Source organism: Dromaius novaehollandiae, chromosome 5 (genome assembly GCF_036370855.1).
Source record: "Dromaius novaehollandiae isolate bDroNov1 chromosome 5, bDroNov1.hap1, whole genome shotgun sequence".
Lineage (NCBI taxonomy): Eukaryota > Metazoa > Chordata > Aves > Casuariiformes > Dromaiidae > Dromaius > Dromaius novaehollandiae.
In genome coordinates this window covers 26,392,446-26,406,693 of record NC_088102.1, presented here as the reverse complement: position 1 = coordinate 26,406,693, position 14,248 = coordinate 26,392,446, and the positions used below count along the sequence as shown (strand labels likewise).

The 14,248-nt window shown below is 41.8% G+C and overlaps 1 protein-coding gene across 1 annotated transcript in view; it reads left to right on the top strand.

Moving 5' to 3' along the window:
* The first annotated feature begins 3,750 nt into the window (after positions 1-3,750).
* ESRRB (estrogen related receptor beta) overlaps positions 3,751-14,248 on the top strand; it is a 133,042-nt gene continuing 122,544 nt past the window's right edge. Inside the window, exon 1 of the mRNA XM_064512274.1 lies at positions 3,751-3,880. Coding sequence (XP_064368344.1) covers positions 3,879-3,880 — 2 coding nt within the window. The 5' untranslated portion in view covers positions 3,751-3,878. The remainder of the gene's footprint in view (positions 3,881-14,248) is intronic.

Below are 14,248 nucleotides of genomic sequence, written 5' to 3'. Positions count from 1 at the left end.
AAATCAAATAAGGAAATAAAACATCTAAAATCCTAGTGATAATATCAATTTTTCCCTCTTGAGCATCTGCTCACACCTCACTAAATCTAGCAGGGTGCTAACTCTTTTATTCTGGAATTTTTGGGTTGTGAGACTCTTTTGAGATAATATGATTTTGATAATGAAACTTTTTGCTGTGTTTTGCAATTGTTCTTCTTAGTTTATGGCTAGCCTTTGAAATTACAGAGCTGATTTTCAGTTTAACTTTTAAAATTTTTATCCATACCTGTGCATTTCCTGATACAAAGGCAGCAGTGGTTCTGAGCTCTAAGCTTACAGCACATAAATCAGATGTGCACAGAAGCACTTTTGAGGCTCATGGGAGAAGGGACAAAGATTACCTAGTTGGTTTAATGTGGTGGTCGTGTGGGAACCGAAAGATTCCAGTGATTGGCCCAGCATTTTCAAGCTTCAACTGGTTTTGCTGTGTCCCTGTCTAAAAAGACTAGCAGTGAATTTTTGTTTGTTTTCATCATTAGAAGGAAAGTGTATTTTGCATTCTCCTATAATAGCTTGTATGTAGCTGAGCAAATTCTGCCCAGATTTATATGGGCAAGCTTCAAACTGTTTGTGTCTGAAGAAAACCAAGCACTGAAATTTTACCTCTGCCAGTCATAGATTTGAGAATCTGAGACTGTGAAATGCAGGCTTATGATGAAAAAGGCCCTAGCAAGAAGCATTTAAAAATACCTTTCCAAATAACAGGTAGAAAAAGTTGTAAAGCTGCACTTACATTTTGCACTGTCTTCTACTGGCGTGCTTCAAGGAAAGTATTAAACCTTTATACAGTCTAAAAGTCACTGATGCTGATCTTTTGTGTTTGTTTTTTTGATGTATCTGAGGGTGCTTTTGAAATCTTCTGGCTTCCTTTCTTCAGTGTTTTGAAGTGGGCATTCAATCTCATGGCCTCAACTGTTGGACTCTTTCCCAGTCTCACCCTGAGTCTGTAGTAACTGAAATGAAGAAGCGTTTGTACACTGGAGGTGATGACTGTGGAGCTAGGAGACTTGTGTTTGAAGTTTTAGCTAAGGAAGCTCTTTTCTGGCCCTTTGGCTTCCCCAGCGAGGTGCCACTGAAGTCATACATGCTGGTGTCTAAAGGCAGAGAGGAAGGATGGAGGAATGCTAGCTCCATTAAAGGCTGAGACATAGTAGCTGCCTGAGGTATGCTGGGAGGTCCTCATCCCTTCATCCTCCAAAAGGAAAGTGGGAAGATGGGGGACTACTGCATGCCCAGGTCTTGCTCCATTACAGATATGGGGTGCCAGCATCAAGCACTGCATGTGGACTTGAGAACTGAGCAGATTCCTGGTTACCTGATTGAGATGTGCCCAGAGTGCCTGGCAGTTTAGACTGTATCGTTGGGTTTCCCCAGACTTCTGTTTAGCACTTGGCAATGTAGTGGGATAGGGATGATATTGTTCTACACAGAATGAGGCTTGATAGAGTACTATTTGGAGATACTTAGATGCCAGCAATATAGAATGGCAAAGAACAGTCTGACAGTGGTATTATATTCAGGGTCTGTGCAACTATGCCTTTGTTAAAGCCGTATTTTTCAAAATTGACTGCTGCATTTAGGTGCCTCTCTTTTGGAGCCTTGATCTGCCATACCTCAGCCTGATTATTGCTGTGTACTGAGCTTCTAAAATTCCTTGCGATGGCAATGGGAAGTATAAAATGTTTCATCACTCTCCACATTAGAACCCAAAACATCTTATATTAGCCAGGCCAAATGAGTGGGCATAACTCGTTGTCAAGTCCTTACTGAAATTCAAAATTTTCTTTGTCTGGCCAGGTAAATTTTTATCTGAGATGGATCATTTAACTGGGTGAAAGTGAAGAGCCAGAATCTGGCAGGGAGTTGAGGGCATGTTCCCATTGCAGTTGGTGACACTGTGCTAGAGTTCAGCCTGTCGGACTCTTTTTTTCTTTTTTTAATTAGAGGAGGATGATAGCAAGGACTTCATCTGTAGATATAAAAGTGCTTCAAAGTGCAATGCAAGTATTATTATCTCTGTTTTCTAAAGCTGGAGGATCTGAAACGGTGGTCAAGTGACTAGCCAGACTTCCCACAAGGCATGTCTAAGTGGCATGAGTCCTTCCCCAGTACTTCATCAGGTCCCTGTCCTGCTAGAAGGGGCATACGTAATTCATATTTTGTGAAAAATGTATTGGCTAAAATTTTCCAGCTTAGACACAAAGCATATTGACAAGAGATGAATTATGCATGCAGCAAGTTTTGGCCCAAAATGAGGAAACAACTTTATCTTCTCAAATAATCAATAGCTGCAGTTGAACTGAGACCTCAGCTATGGTGTGGTGGGTCCTTGACTTGCTTCAGGACAGCTGCTCCTGTTGAACTAACTTGCTTTACTCTAGCAAGAGCAGCAGCTGCAGTGCAGTGTAGACATGCCTAAACTAGTTTAAATAGTTCAGGTACTGTTAGCCACTGAGCCAAAGAACCATGGAGTTCAGTGTGGGCTTAGAGCCTGAGGATTTTATCCTGCTCTTTACGAGTTCAGCATTTCTTAATCATCTCAGCTCAAGCAAGCCTGGCAATATGTTGAAAAGAAAGCTAGTGGATCTGGTACTCTGTCTGCATTAGTACTTTGGCCTGCAGAGCTGAGCATGGTGCTAGGGATGATCGTGGGAGATACTGCCGGAGGTAGCAGTGTAGCAGAAATTGTTTTGCCTCTCTGCTCTTCTCTTCTTCCCCACCTTTACCCTGGCATTCAGCTGGGGCGGCCTTGCCTTTTGAGTCTATTTGCTATGAAGCTACATAACCATTAGAGGTTCTGCTGCATCCTAAATATCTAGGAGTTGGAGAAGGCTTGGAGAAACGTCTGCCTCTTCAAAAAGTTTTGGCCTTGCCTGATTGGGGAGCTAACAGGAAAACTGTAGAAATTAGAGATGGAAAAATCCAGGATTGTTATCCCTACCCATTAATGGGGACCAGAGCAGAAGCATCCTGATGCTTTCTCTCAAGTTGTTGACCAGAGAGTAGGCTCCCAGTACAGCCTCTGCAAAAGAGCTGTGCTGATACCTATAACTCATTCTTGTCAGGAGCTTTCTCCTGGCAGTCAAGGACATGATCAGGAGTGATGGTTCAGGTCCCTGGGAGCTGAGTAACTTCAGCTGAGCCAATAGGGGATGTGTCATCAACAACCTCATTTCTGTCTCCAGGGAGAGCCTCATCAAATGGTGCTTGTGGGCAGTGACCCTAAGTAGGCTGCCGAACTGTTAAGTTGCTACCCTACCCACTAGTCTCAGTTTATGCTGCAGCAGGAATACAAACCTGCCTGGACTAACCCCCAGAACTCTGAATTCCTCTCTCATTCTGTTAGAATCCTCAGCTTGTTTTCAAAATTGCATTTATTTCTGCTAAGGTGCAAAAGAGTTGGATGCAGCCTGGCGGTTGTGCTTTCCCTCTGCTTCTTTGTGCATTGAATTTCGTTCACTCACTTTACATGCCTCAAGTCGCTGTAAGGCTGCTGGGAAAGTAATTGCCTTGCACTTTCTCTTTCTGATGCCCACGGGTGACTGTGGGGGACTCCTCCCTGGGCACAGTGCAGAGTTAAAAGCCCAGTTTTTGCTGCTCTGCTTAAGACCTGTTTTTTTTTTTTTTGTCAGCTGCCTGTTATATCAATCACAGCGCTGGGATCTATTTATAGGTTGGGACTCAGAGTACTGTGTCCTAGTCACAAAGAGAGGCAGAGACGCAGAGGGGACTGTCGGCTGGTGCAGGCGGAACCAAAAGATATTTAATCAGCAATTAGAAACACCTGAGGGTGAGGGAAATTCTACTCCAGCCTCGAGCTTCATCTCTCAGCCCACAGCATGTAAGTACTGAACTTCTACCTTTTATTGCATTTATGGGGGGGGGGGGGGGGGGGGGGTTTGTATCCAAATGTTCCTCTGCACCAATCCTTTTATCTGGGCTTAAAATTATGGCAGCATCTCACTGTGATTAAAGGAAATGATTTTTTTTTTTCTATTTTCACACTGTCAAAGGAAGGTCAGTGTGACCCACAAGGAGAGGAGTTGGTTTCAGAACTTTATAGAAATCAGGCAGTTTCACTATCGGAAGGTTGCTTTTTCCTCTGGAAATAATCAAATTTAAAGTTTGAGTGGAATAGAATCATTTTGGGAACAGAAACGGTCAGGTTTGCTGGCATTCCAAAAAGGTCAATGTATAACGTAACTCTGCTTAAGGGCTTACCAAGGACAGGTGCTATTTATCCCATGCTGGTAAAGGCAAACCTGGAAACTTCAGCAGCCCTAACTTAAAAGAACCAAGTGACACCCTTTCCTCTATTTAAAAAAAAAAAAAAAGCTTCGTATCAAACCTCCCTTAGCACGGAGGTGAAAATGAAATTTTGTTTTTACTGAATGCATTTGTCATTGAGCAGTTGATGTTTGTCTAATTTTAAAAGCCCCAAAGCAACTGAAGTCTCTTCAATGACAAAAGAGGGGTGCAAGACTTTGCAAAGTCGGCACAGTGGCCGTCAAAGGAGGAACTTGCTGTGCGTCTGATCGCCAGTGAGCTGTTTGCTTTAAATTAGTCAAAACGCAAAATGTTTGAACAAAGATGCATTTTTTGGAATACTTTTGCTAAAAGGAACATGAAGAGAGGCTCTAATTATGAAGACTTAATAATTATTCAGAAACTGTTTTTTATTAATAGCTTTCAGCATAACATTTTTGTCAAAACACTGGAAAGTGAAGAGTTTTTCATTTTTCCTATTTTGGCTTCAGAGGTTTGGCATATCTTTTACAGAATTTGTTGTTTATAGTTATTTTTAAGTGTAGGAAAAAAGGTAATTACAAAATTTCCTTAAGACTTCTTTTATTCATAATTTCTGCCCCCAAAACGCCAACATTGCAATTTCTAATTTTGTTTTTTTAATATAATTTGCTCATGAAATACACATTCCAGTAACTTTATTTCCACAATTTACCATTTTGAAAGCAAAAAGAAATAAAACTAAGTTAATCTTAAAGTAATTTGGATGAAACAAGTGTCTAATAAAATTATTAATAGAATAAAAAAAAGAGCTATTTCACAGTTAAAATATCAAGTCCTAAGAAATAGATGACAGCTGAATTGGTTGGACTGACTGTGGAAAAGTGACAAGTAGTCTGTTCTTAAGGTTTTTATTCTGTATTTCTTTGATGTACATTTTATAATTGTCAAAGTTTTTAACTTAAGTTCTAGAAACAAAAACCGCTGATTACAAATCAATTCTTTTCAAGTTTTTAACCATTGATATAAACATTCCATCTTTCAGCTAGAACTGCAGATAGAGGGAAAGCTTTAGGGACAATATTGATAAACATGGTGAATTTACAAACATTAATAATGCCCAAAGTGATCATTACAATACATAGCTTGCTCTGAAGCACCCCACCCCCCAAATAAAACAAAACTGTCACCTTGACCATTCTCACTGTCGAAAGCTTCATTTTGATTAGTAAGGCTTTTTGTTTTACTTAAAAATGAAAATATTTAAATTATTTAAGTCCCTTTTCTATTTGTTTTGGCACAATATTACATTTACTGCCTGTTACAATGCAACTGTAATGTGTATTTAAGGAAGAATAGATTTTTCTGAAAAGCATTTAAGAAATAAAATTGCTAACTCTGTAACTAACAAAGAATCTATCATAGAGCTGGTCCAAGGTCCCCCTAAAAATTGAAAACCAAGGGACATCTTATCACTTGAAATATAAGAATTGAATCTTTTTTCTCCCCTGCATATACAGAAATATCAGCATGACTACACTGAGGACTTACAGCAAAAACCCACTTGCTATACATTTTTGCAGAGATCCAAGTGTTCCCAAAGTAGTGCGCAAAGTATAAAGCTAGAGAAGGTTTAGTCTGAAAATGTTTTGGACTATTTATTAGTTATGTCCACATAACAGCTGGACTTTATCCTTCTTTTTTAACCGTATATGGGTCTTTCCCCTGTTCAACCTGCTGACTCTTTATGTTATAACTGCATTTGAAAAAAAAACATCTACTGCCATGTAATATACCAATCAGTGAGTTACAGGATCACTTTTTGGGGGTGTTTTATCTGTGGTTGGATAAAAACTTTGATGTGTTGTGTGGAAGGAAGCCTTTGTTGTTTAGTGTCTGCTTCACTAATGATTTATTCTATATGGACTAAGCACCTATCAACCTCCAAACTGGCTTCTTCAGTGTAATTTGTCACAGGGCTGTTGCATGATTTTTTTTTTTTTTTCAAGGAATGAAAAATATTTTTGTTTCATCCTTGTCTGTTTGTTTCTTGGATGGTAATGAGTAACATGCAGATTCTCTTCTTTGCGCTCCTCCTCTTGTAGTTGAGAATGACACCTCTTGGGAATTCTAAATAAAACCTGTGCCAAATCTGCTGCGCAGGTGTCTAGAGTGCAGCACGCTCAGGTGTTTATCTTTAAGTCCCTGAGAACACGGAGTAAACACCAGCAGGAAAAAAAAACAACAGTCTTTTTGAAACAATTCTGTTTTTAGGGGCCTTCCGAATAAAACTCCCAAAGCTGTTGGCTGGTTATTAGAGACTGAGTATCTCTTTCTCTTTCCTCTTTTATCGTTTCACCTGTACATCTGTCCATCTATTTCTCATCTCTCTAGTTTTACATTTCATTATGCTATGCTTGCTCTCCTGCTCTCTTCTTTTGCTTTCCTGAAGACACATTTCTGTCTGGCACAGAAAATAAACTCAGATTGCGGGTAGTTATGTTAATCTAATTCAATCCTCTGTGGGTTAGGAGTGAAATTCTAATAGTGGAGCTGTTGAGGGCTTTTTTGTTAATGGCTTGGGGATTATATTGAGTTAAAGGCTCATTTCCTAATCAAACAGAGAGGGAGAGAGTGACTCCGAATATTTATGAGTCTCCCAGCGCGAGTTAAACATTGAACTCCAAAAGCAGGATTTCAGTGCTGCAGAAAGAGTTAAAACCCCTCAGGGCTGCTGCGGAGAGGAGGAGGGAGGAGAAAAAAAAAAAAAGAGAAACCAGTTAAGCCATCAGCATTTTCAAATGCTATATAACTTCAGTTTGATGAGGAAAAAATAATCATCGCACAGAGCTAAAATGGAAACTGTAGTGAGATATTTAAAACAAAGTCAAGTGATGCTTCAAAAATGCTCTCCTTTAACAAAGCAGGATGTATGGAGTGCATGCAGAGGCCTAATAGAAACTCCAAATCTCTTCTAAATGGGAAGGGCTGGAGGGTGGGCTGTCTTTTTATTAGTGCCTGGAAGACCTGATTTAATTTTTTTAATCCATTTTAGTTTTCTTCCTATTTAACTCTTGGGTAACCTTTTCTTGAAAAAGGAAAAAAAAATTAAAGAAAGGAGTATGGATGGGTCAATGGATCACCTACATTGTACCATTTTTGTTCAGTGGACTGATATCTCATGAGGCTTTTTTCTGTCCTTCAGCTTAGCTGGAGTTTTGGGTCAAATAGTCTAGTTGGAGAACTGGATTTGCTGCCACAGGAATGATTGTCCAGATTAATGCCTGATTGCTTTTGTGGTGAGCTCACCGTAGATGCTTGGGTTGAACCTACTGTCACTGAAAAAGAGCAGTCCTGGCTGCCTGCAGCGAGCATAGGGTCTCTGTGTCACCAGGGGCTGGCATGTGAACTAGCCAGCGCTAGGCTATTCTGCCTGAGCTTGGACTTAGAAAATCAGTCTGCAGTGGGTGAACTGCACAATATCAAAGCTGTGCTGTGATCCTGCCCCTTTTCTGTAAGGAGGGCTGAAAAGGAGTTGGGATAGAAACGTGTGCTGCCTGCTGTCTTCTGACTCACATGACCACGTCATATCTCTGTGTTCCTCCATTTCCCTGCCTGTAAAGTGATACATAACTGCCATCAAAAGTACTCTAAGATCTACAGAGGAAAACCTTGTATAAATCCCAAATGGCTGGTTTGCCCATGGCAACAATTGCAAATCGCTGACACAGGTGCACAGCTTGGAACCAAGAGGTTTTGTGCTAGCAACAAGGAGTTGCACCAGTTTGTTGTTTTGCTTTTTAAATACATTTGTTACAAGCCACCAAGAAGGTCTTCCAGTTTTGGTAAGATGAGTAGATAGAGAGCTAATTTACTCCCAGTATAACTAACAATGGATTTGTCCTTCACACTAGGTCTGAATTACAGCCTGATGACTTTTGTTGTGAAGAAGCTCCAGGTTTATTAGTTCCAGGTCGTAAACTTTGGCTATGGAAAAAACTAAGTTACTCTTTGGTTCTGGAGCCATATGTATTGAGGGTTATCCCCTTATACATGGAACTTGGTGTTTTTACCTGGGTGCAGCACCTTAAGGTATGAAATGGCACCTTGTCCTAGTTTAAAAATTATTTAAAACTGTGACCTGACATCAATGCCTGAGGCCCTTTTCTCATTGTGCTCTGTGCCTGGACCTGCTAAGAAGTAGTAACATCAGTCAAAGTATACTTTATTACATGCATTTGAAATAGGTAATAATTGTGTTCCTCTCTTCTGCAATGCTGGCACTCACAGCAGACCCTTTGAGACGTGGCTTTCTGTGGCTGAGATGAACACTGTATATAGTATTGTCTCCTGCTTTCCTCTCTTTCCCATCCCCGTTTCCTTTCTGTTTGCCTGAGACCTTTTCCCTTCCTATTCCCTTCTGAGGTGACTATGGCCTAGCGGTTTATACTTCGGTTTTCCCTGCTGATGCTTTAGCCAAAATATTCTTCTCTTTTTTGTCCTTTCCAGTGCTGTGCTGAATGACCTGCTGCTGTTTACCCTTAAGGTGGCTGCATTTCAGTGCAGCTTTGCGTGGCATATGTAGTTTGTGAGGCACTGAGAAGCTAAAAACTGCTTTTTAGCTTTTCCACAAGCTACATAAAATTGTGCTTTTAGTGTCCTCCATGCACGTCACAATTGGTTTAGAAAAAATATCATAGTAGTGTAGGAATTTTTGGAGAGGAAATACTGTGACTCTTTAAACTCTTAAAACGCACAGTTTAGTTGCCATGATGACTTGGAAGTACGTTTTAAAGTCTCAGAACACCCAAAAGTATCTAGAAAAAAGTGCTGTTGTCTTAAAAGGAAATTACCCTTTCAGATGGGATAAAACTTGCAACCAAGTCTTGTTATTTGGATACTGGAAAGCATATGTCCAGCTACAGAGCCTGAATCTCACATGTATGAGAGGGAAGTGTAAGCAGCTATTTTTATTCATTAAGGCTTTGCATGTGAGATGTGAATGATCCTGCCCACAAGAGTTTCACACTGCTCTCAGAATGAATTCGCTTTCTCTTTGTAATTGTGTGTACCAAATCAGCAGGAAATGCACTCCAAAAGTTCTTGTTTCACCAACCTTCCATGCTCACCTTTTTGTAGTAGTCCTGAGTAAATGATCAGTAGCTGTGTACTTAAACATAGGTATTTCACTGACATCCCTCTAAAGCTCACAGGGTTTAGAGGGTGACTTTCTGGGTGAGAAGAGAGGATACATCTGCCATCAGGGCCTGCCAGATAGCTTTTGTTTGCTTTGTTCTCCATTCTCAGGCCTTTCTTTTGCCACAGGTCTCTTGAGCCTTTTAAAATTGCAGTTGCTTTCATTGGGAGCTTTTCTACTTCCCCTTAGGTAAGTTCTTCCCTGTTGCATTATGTCCCCATGGCCTAGTACAGGGGATTTCAGCCTTCCTCTGGTGGTGAGGTGAACTCAAGTAGATTGGTGAGGAGCTCATGTGAATATAATTTTCTCGGTCATGCTTCACAGACCCATAGTCTATAGCCCTGAGAGTACGGCAGCACAGGTTGTAACCATTGGCTAATGCTGTCTTTTGGGGTGGGGGAGGAGAGCAAGGATTTTGTGAGTGAAACAGATTGGGAAGGAACTCCTTGCGTCAGCATCTTCTCTAATGCTTCCCCTGATAGATGTTCTAGGAGTGTATCCCAAACACCACTGCTTTTTAAGTGGGTGGAAACTTCTGTGTACAATTTAAATGCTTTCATGGCCAATCTTTATACCCAACTATTTGTTTCACTGTTGTTCTTTAATTCCAGCCTGGATACAGACTCCCTGTTCAGCCTCAGGTGAGTCCCTTCACTGATATGATGTGTTTTGCTTGTCTTAAATAGGGATTGTGCTTGCCTGCCCTCCATGATCTATGGAGAATTGCATGATCAGAGCAAAATGCATCATGTTACTGCAGACTCCAAGTACAGTCTATGTCTTGCCTCTGATAGTCCCTATTCCTTTTCTCCTTTTTTTCTAATAGTATAAATTATCACATGATTTTTCCATTCTTTCTGAGCTTGCTCGCCATCCCTCTTGCTCTCTTCTTGCTATCAAGGATTAAACTTCAGTTTTGTATGTCTCTAAACAGGCTCTAGTCCTGTGGCTCTCTATGATGACTGTCCATGCCATCTACTGCTTATGCAGTCCCCTTCTGTGAGTGTCAGCTGGTGCTCTGGGAATGCCTTAGTCCTCCTGCACAGAGAGATAGTGGGGCATAGAGAGCTGAAGCTATAGTTTTTTGGGGGCAGTCTATCTCATACAAAGAAACCAGGTGCAAGGGTGCCAGACCAAGCAAGTGTCTCCATGTGCTCACAGAGCAGTATATGGATGTGTTATTGCTATGCTGAAGTAACAAGCCAGACCTCTCTGCAGCCTCATGCTCATGTGGCGACATTGCTTTCAGCTCTGTAATCGCTTCTGACATGGTGGGCTCATGGAATGTGTGTTTAAGGAGGACAAAATTAATGGGGCTGCTGCTGCAGTTGTGAAGGGTTAAGTGATGGTGACTGAGAGCCCTGGCTTCTCCTGGGGAATAAGGACTAGCCAGAAGAATTGATTGTCTTGGCTTATTGATCCTTCAGGAAACAGCACTGAAGTGATAATGCTGTTCTTGCCACTTTGAGGCACTTTGTAGCAGAAACATCCTCTGTTTACCTAGGATAGTGCAAAGGAGGAGCTGCTCTGTTGCTAACCCAGTCCAGAAAAGTGCTGTGCTAGACACGTGTTGAGTTTACGACTTGTCTGTCTGTTCATGGGGAGATGTGCATGTGCAGAGACACAACTCAGCAAGTGGCATTATTTTATAGTGTGCAGTGGAGAACTGGCTGTGAATGGGCAGCTCATAAGAGTTACAGTACTGCATCTTTTCTGGCAGTGTCTTGGTCTGTAGCATTCTATAATCTCAGCCTATAATGTCACAGGGCCACCATCTCCCCCAGCTTTCTTCCTCCTTCTCCCTTCCTGGCCAATTTGCTGTCACCCCCTAGCTGGACTTGCTTCTAAATTAAAATAAGGTGGTTGAGCTCTTTTGAACCTATGAGCTCGGTGCTAATTTCTAGCCACCTGTGTGGGCTGGTGGGGGGTTGGCTTATGAAATATCCCACCCACTTTGTACTGAAGCTCCAGATCTGCCCTGTGAAGTCAGGTATTCCTCTCTGGCCCCAGGGCAGTAGAGGTTGCAGCACCCACCTGCTGCAGGAGCTGCTGGGGGAGCAGTGCTTTTTGTCTGCTTGGCTACACCGCCCCTATAGATGCATGAATCAGGTGTCCAAACAGCAGAGCATATGGAGTGTCAGCCGTAAGGATCTGTGGCATGCCTCTGCAACCATGACCTGGGGTAGGGGGGGAGGACATGTTCCTGCCCATTTCTGGCCTCTGGGGCTCTCCTTGGTCCTTGCAGCGCAGTGGGCCGGGGGGAAGCCCTCCTGCTGTTCCCCCTGAGGCACCAGATGCAATCAGTTTGCAAGCTGAGCTTGGCTCTCAGACTTAGTTGGACCATTGCTGATGACTACAGGATTTAGGCTCTCGGCTCTAGAATTAAAAGAGCAGCTTGCTGATCATGCTCTCCATTTTCTTTTCTATTTTCTTTGTACATATGTATGCTTTGCACCCTTTCTCTTTCTGGATGCCATGCTATAAGGAATCTCAGACAAGTCTCCACAGCTTCCCGTAGCCAGGTCAGAAGGCCAGGAAAGCTCTGGGACTGTTTGGAGGGTATTGCAGAATCTTGCACAAAGCCAGGAGAGGCAAAAAGCTACTATGAAATACTTCTTTATTAAGTCAGGCCAGTTTATTTATAGAAATACGCAAATAACTTGCAAAGCCATTTAATTACCCTATATATCATTTCTGTACTTCAGCCCCTTTGATGTTGCCAACAACTTTATTGCTGTACTTGATGTTTTACTTTACATCCCCATCATGTGAAAAGCAAACGATCATGAGAAAAATTGCACTTTTCATTTAAAAGACCACAAGGTTTCAGGGAACATGCAAAAACCAATGCCCCTCCTCCCAAACGGGGGGATGAGAGGAAAGGGAAAATAAGAATAATCACCAGAATATCACTTCGAAAAGAATTATGCTTATTTTGGGACTTGACTAGTAGCTCAACATTTGAGGTTCACAGTACTGGGTTTAATACTGTATGCAACATCGTGTTTGGGTTACAGCATGTAAAATTATTATCTATGACTTAATAAATCTCCTGCTGTGACTGCTTCCACTTCTTTTTAACTGGCTCTCAGACTAAGGCTCTGAGTTGTTAACAGCTGCTTCGGCTGTTGCTGCCTTTGTGCCCTCATTGTTTTTATCATGACACGTTCCCTGCTGTTGGGGCTGCTGCATTTAGACATGAGATAGCTTCTGTCCCAAAGAACTTACAATCTGATTTAAGGCAAAAGACTACCAGAGGGTAGAGTCAGTCATGAAGTCAGAGGCTAGAAGGAAAATGAGGGTAACCAAGATAGGTATTTGTGGTAATGTATTGCTGCAAGTGTGGCTTGTTTTGAGTGCGGGTGGCTTTACTTACTGTGCACTTAACTATAAGATACAAAAATTAGCATAGCCCTTTATTTTCTGTGCGAAACCTGCCTAATATTTTGCTTACAAAATTAACACCTCCACTTTCTTAGCTAAGCAAAGTGCTCTGCTGTATGTTCACTGTACTTTATACTTGCATGTGTTTCTTCCCCTTTTAAATGCTGTAGTCATCCTTTTCTCTTAACAAAGTGTTCCATAGGGAGCAGGCTTTAAACAAACCGAAGGAAGTGTTTTTCATATAACACAAAATTAAATTGTGGAATTTGGCTTCTGCATCATTCAGTAGCAAAGTTATGTATGGATTCAAAAAGGTACCAAGGAATTCATGGAACATATGGACTCATCAGTGGCTCATACACATTATGGTCTAGAGGGAACTGCCAAAGCCACAGGCTGCCAAGATCCTGATTGTGAGGTCTGCAAAGCTGTAGTAAGGGGAAAAGTGGGGAGAATATTCTCCTTTCTTATATTCTTTCCCTGGCCATGTCCTAGTGGTTGCTATCAGGGATGGAATATGGGACTAGCTTGCTTTTTAACTTGACCCAGCATGTCTGTTCTCATGACTTCTGTTGCAGGTGGAAGTTCTGCTGTCACTCTGTGTACACATAGCTGAATTGCTTGTTTACACAACACCCTGTTACAAAGATGTAGCATCTATATTCTGGAGCACCTGATCTTGCTTACCCTGAATGTTTTTCTACTGTTATAGCAGCGTGCCCAAAGCTGTGGGAGTCCCTAGGATAGGTAAGCTAAGGCGCTGTGAAAGCAGCAGTGCAGACAAGAATGGAGCCAGGCAGTGAGGCGGCGCTAAGCACAAACAATGTTTCCTGAATTTATTCTTTCTGACTGTTACTGTGTGACTGGTATGGCTCTTGTGGTGGAAGGCAGAAGTAGGCCCAAAAGGAAAGAGACAGCGGGTTAGAAGATGCTTTTGGGCAACTATGTTTAAGACCAGATTATGCTGCAGCTGTGAGCTTGTTTCAAGTTAAAAAATCCTCTGCTCTGCATTGCATGGAACTGCAGAAGGTTTAGTCACCTGATGGTCTATGGTTTGGTGGTGTGTTGAGTCAGAGAAGGATTATATTACTGTATCACAGGTTGCTGAAAGTCTGTTGAATTAAATGGGAACTGCTTTGTGACACCCAGCAGGGCCTTTGCCATGCTAATAGTCATTCCTTATAACTTCAACCATGGCTTCTGGCTTCATTTTTCCTACTTGTGAGTGAGGGGGAGTGATGCGCCTGCGGTACCTTCCTTCTGCAGTGAAGCATCTGGTTTTGAAGGTGTTCCCAAGGCTCTTAGTTGCCTAATGGAGGAGGCATTCAGACAAGTACAGGATTTTTTGTCTCTAAGATGAGGATCAAGTGTAAGAAGGAAGAA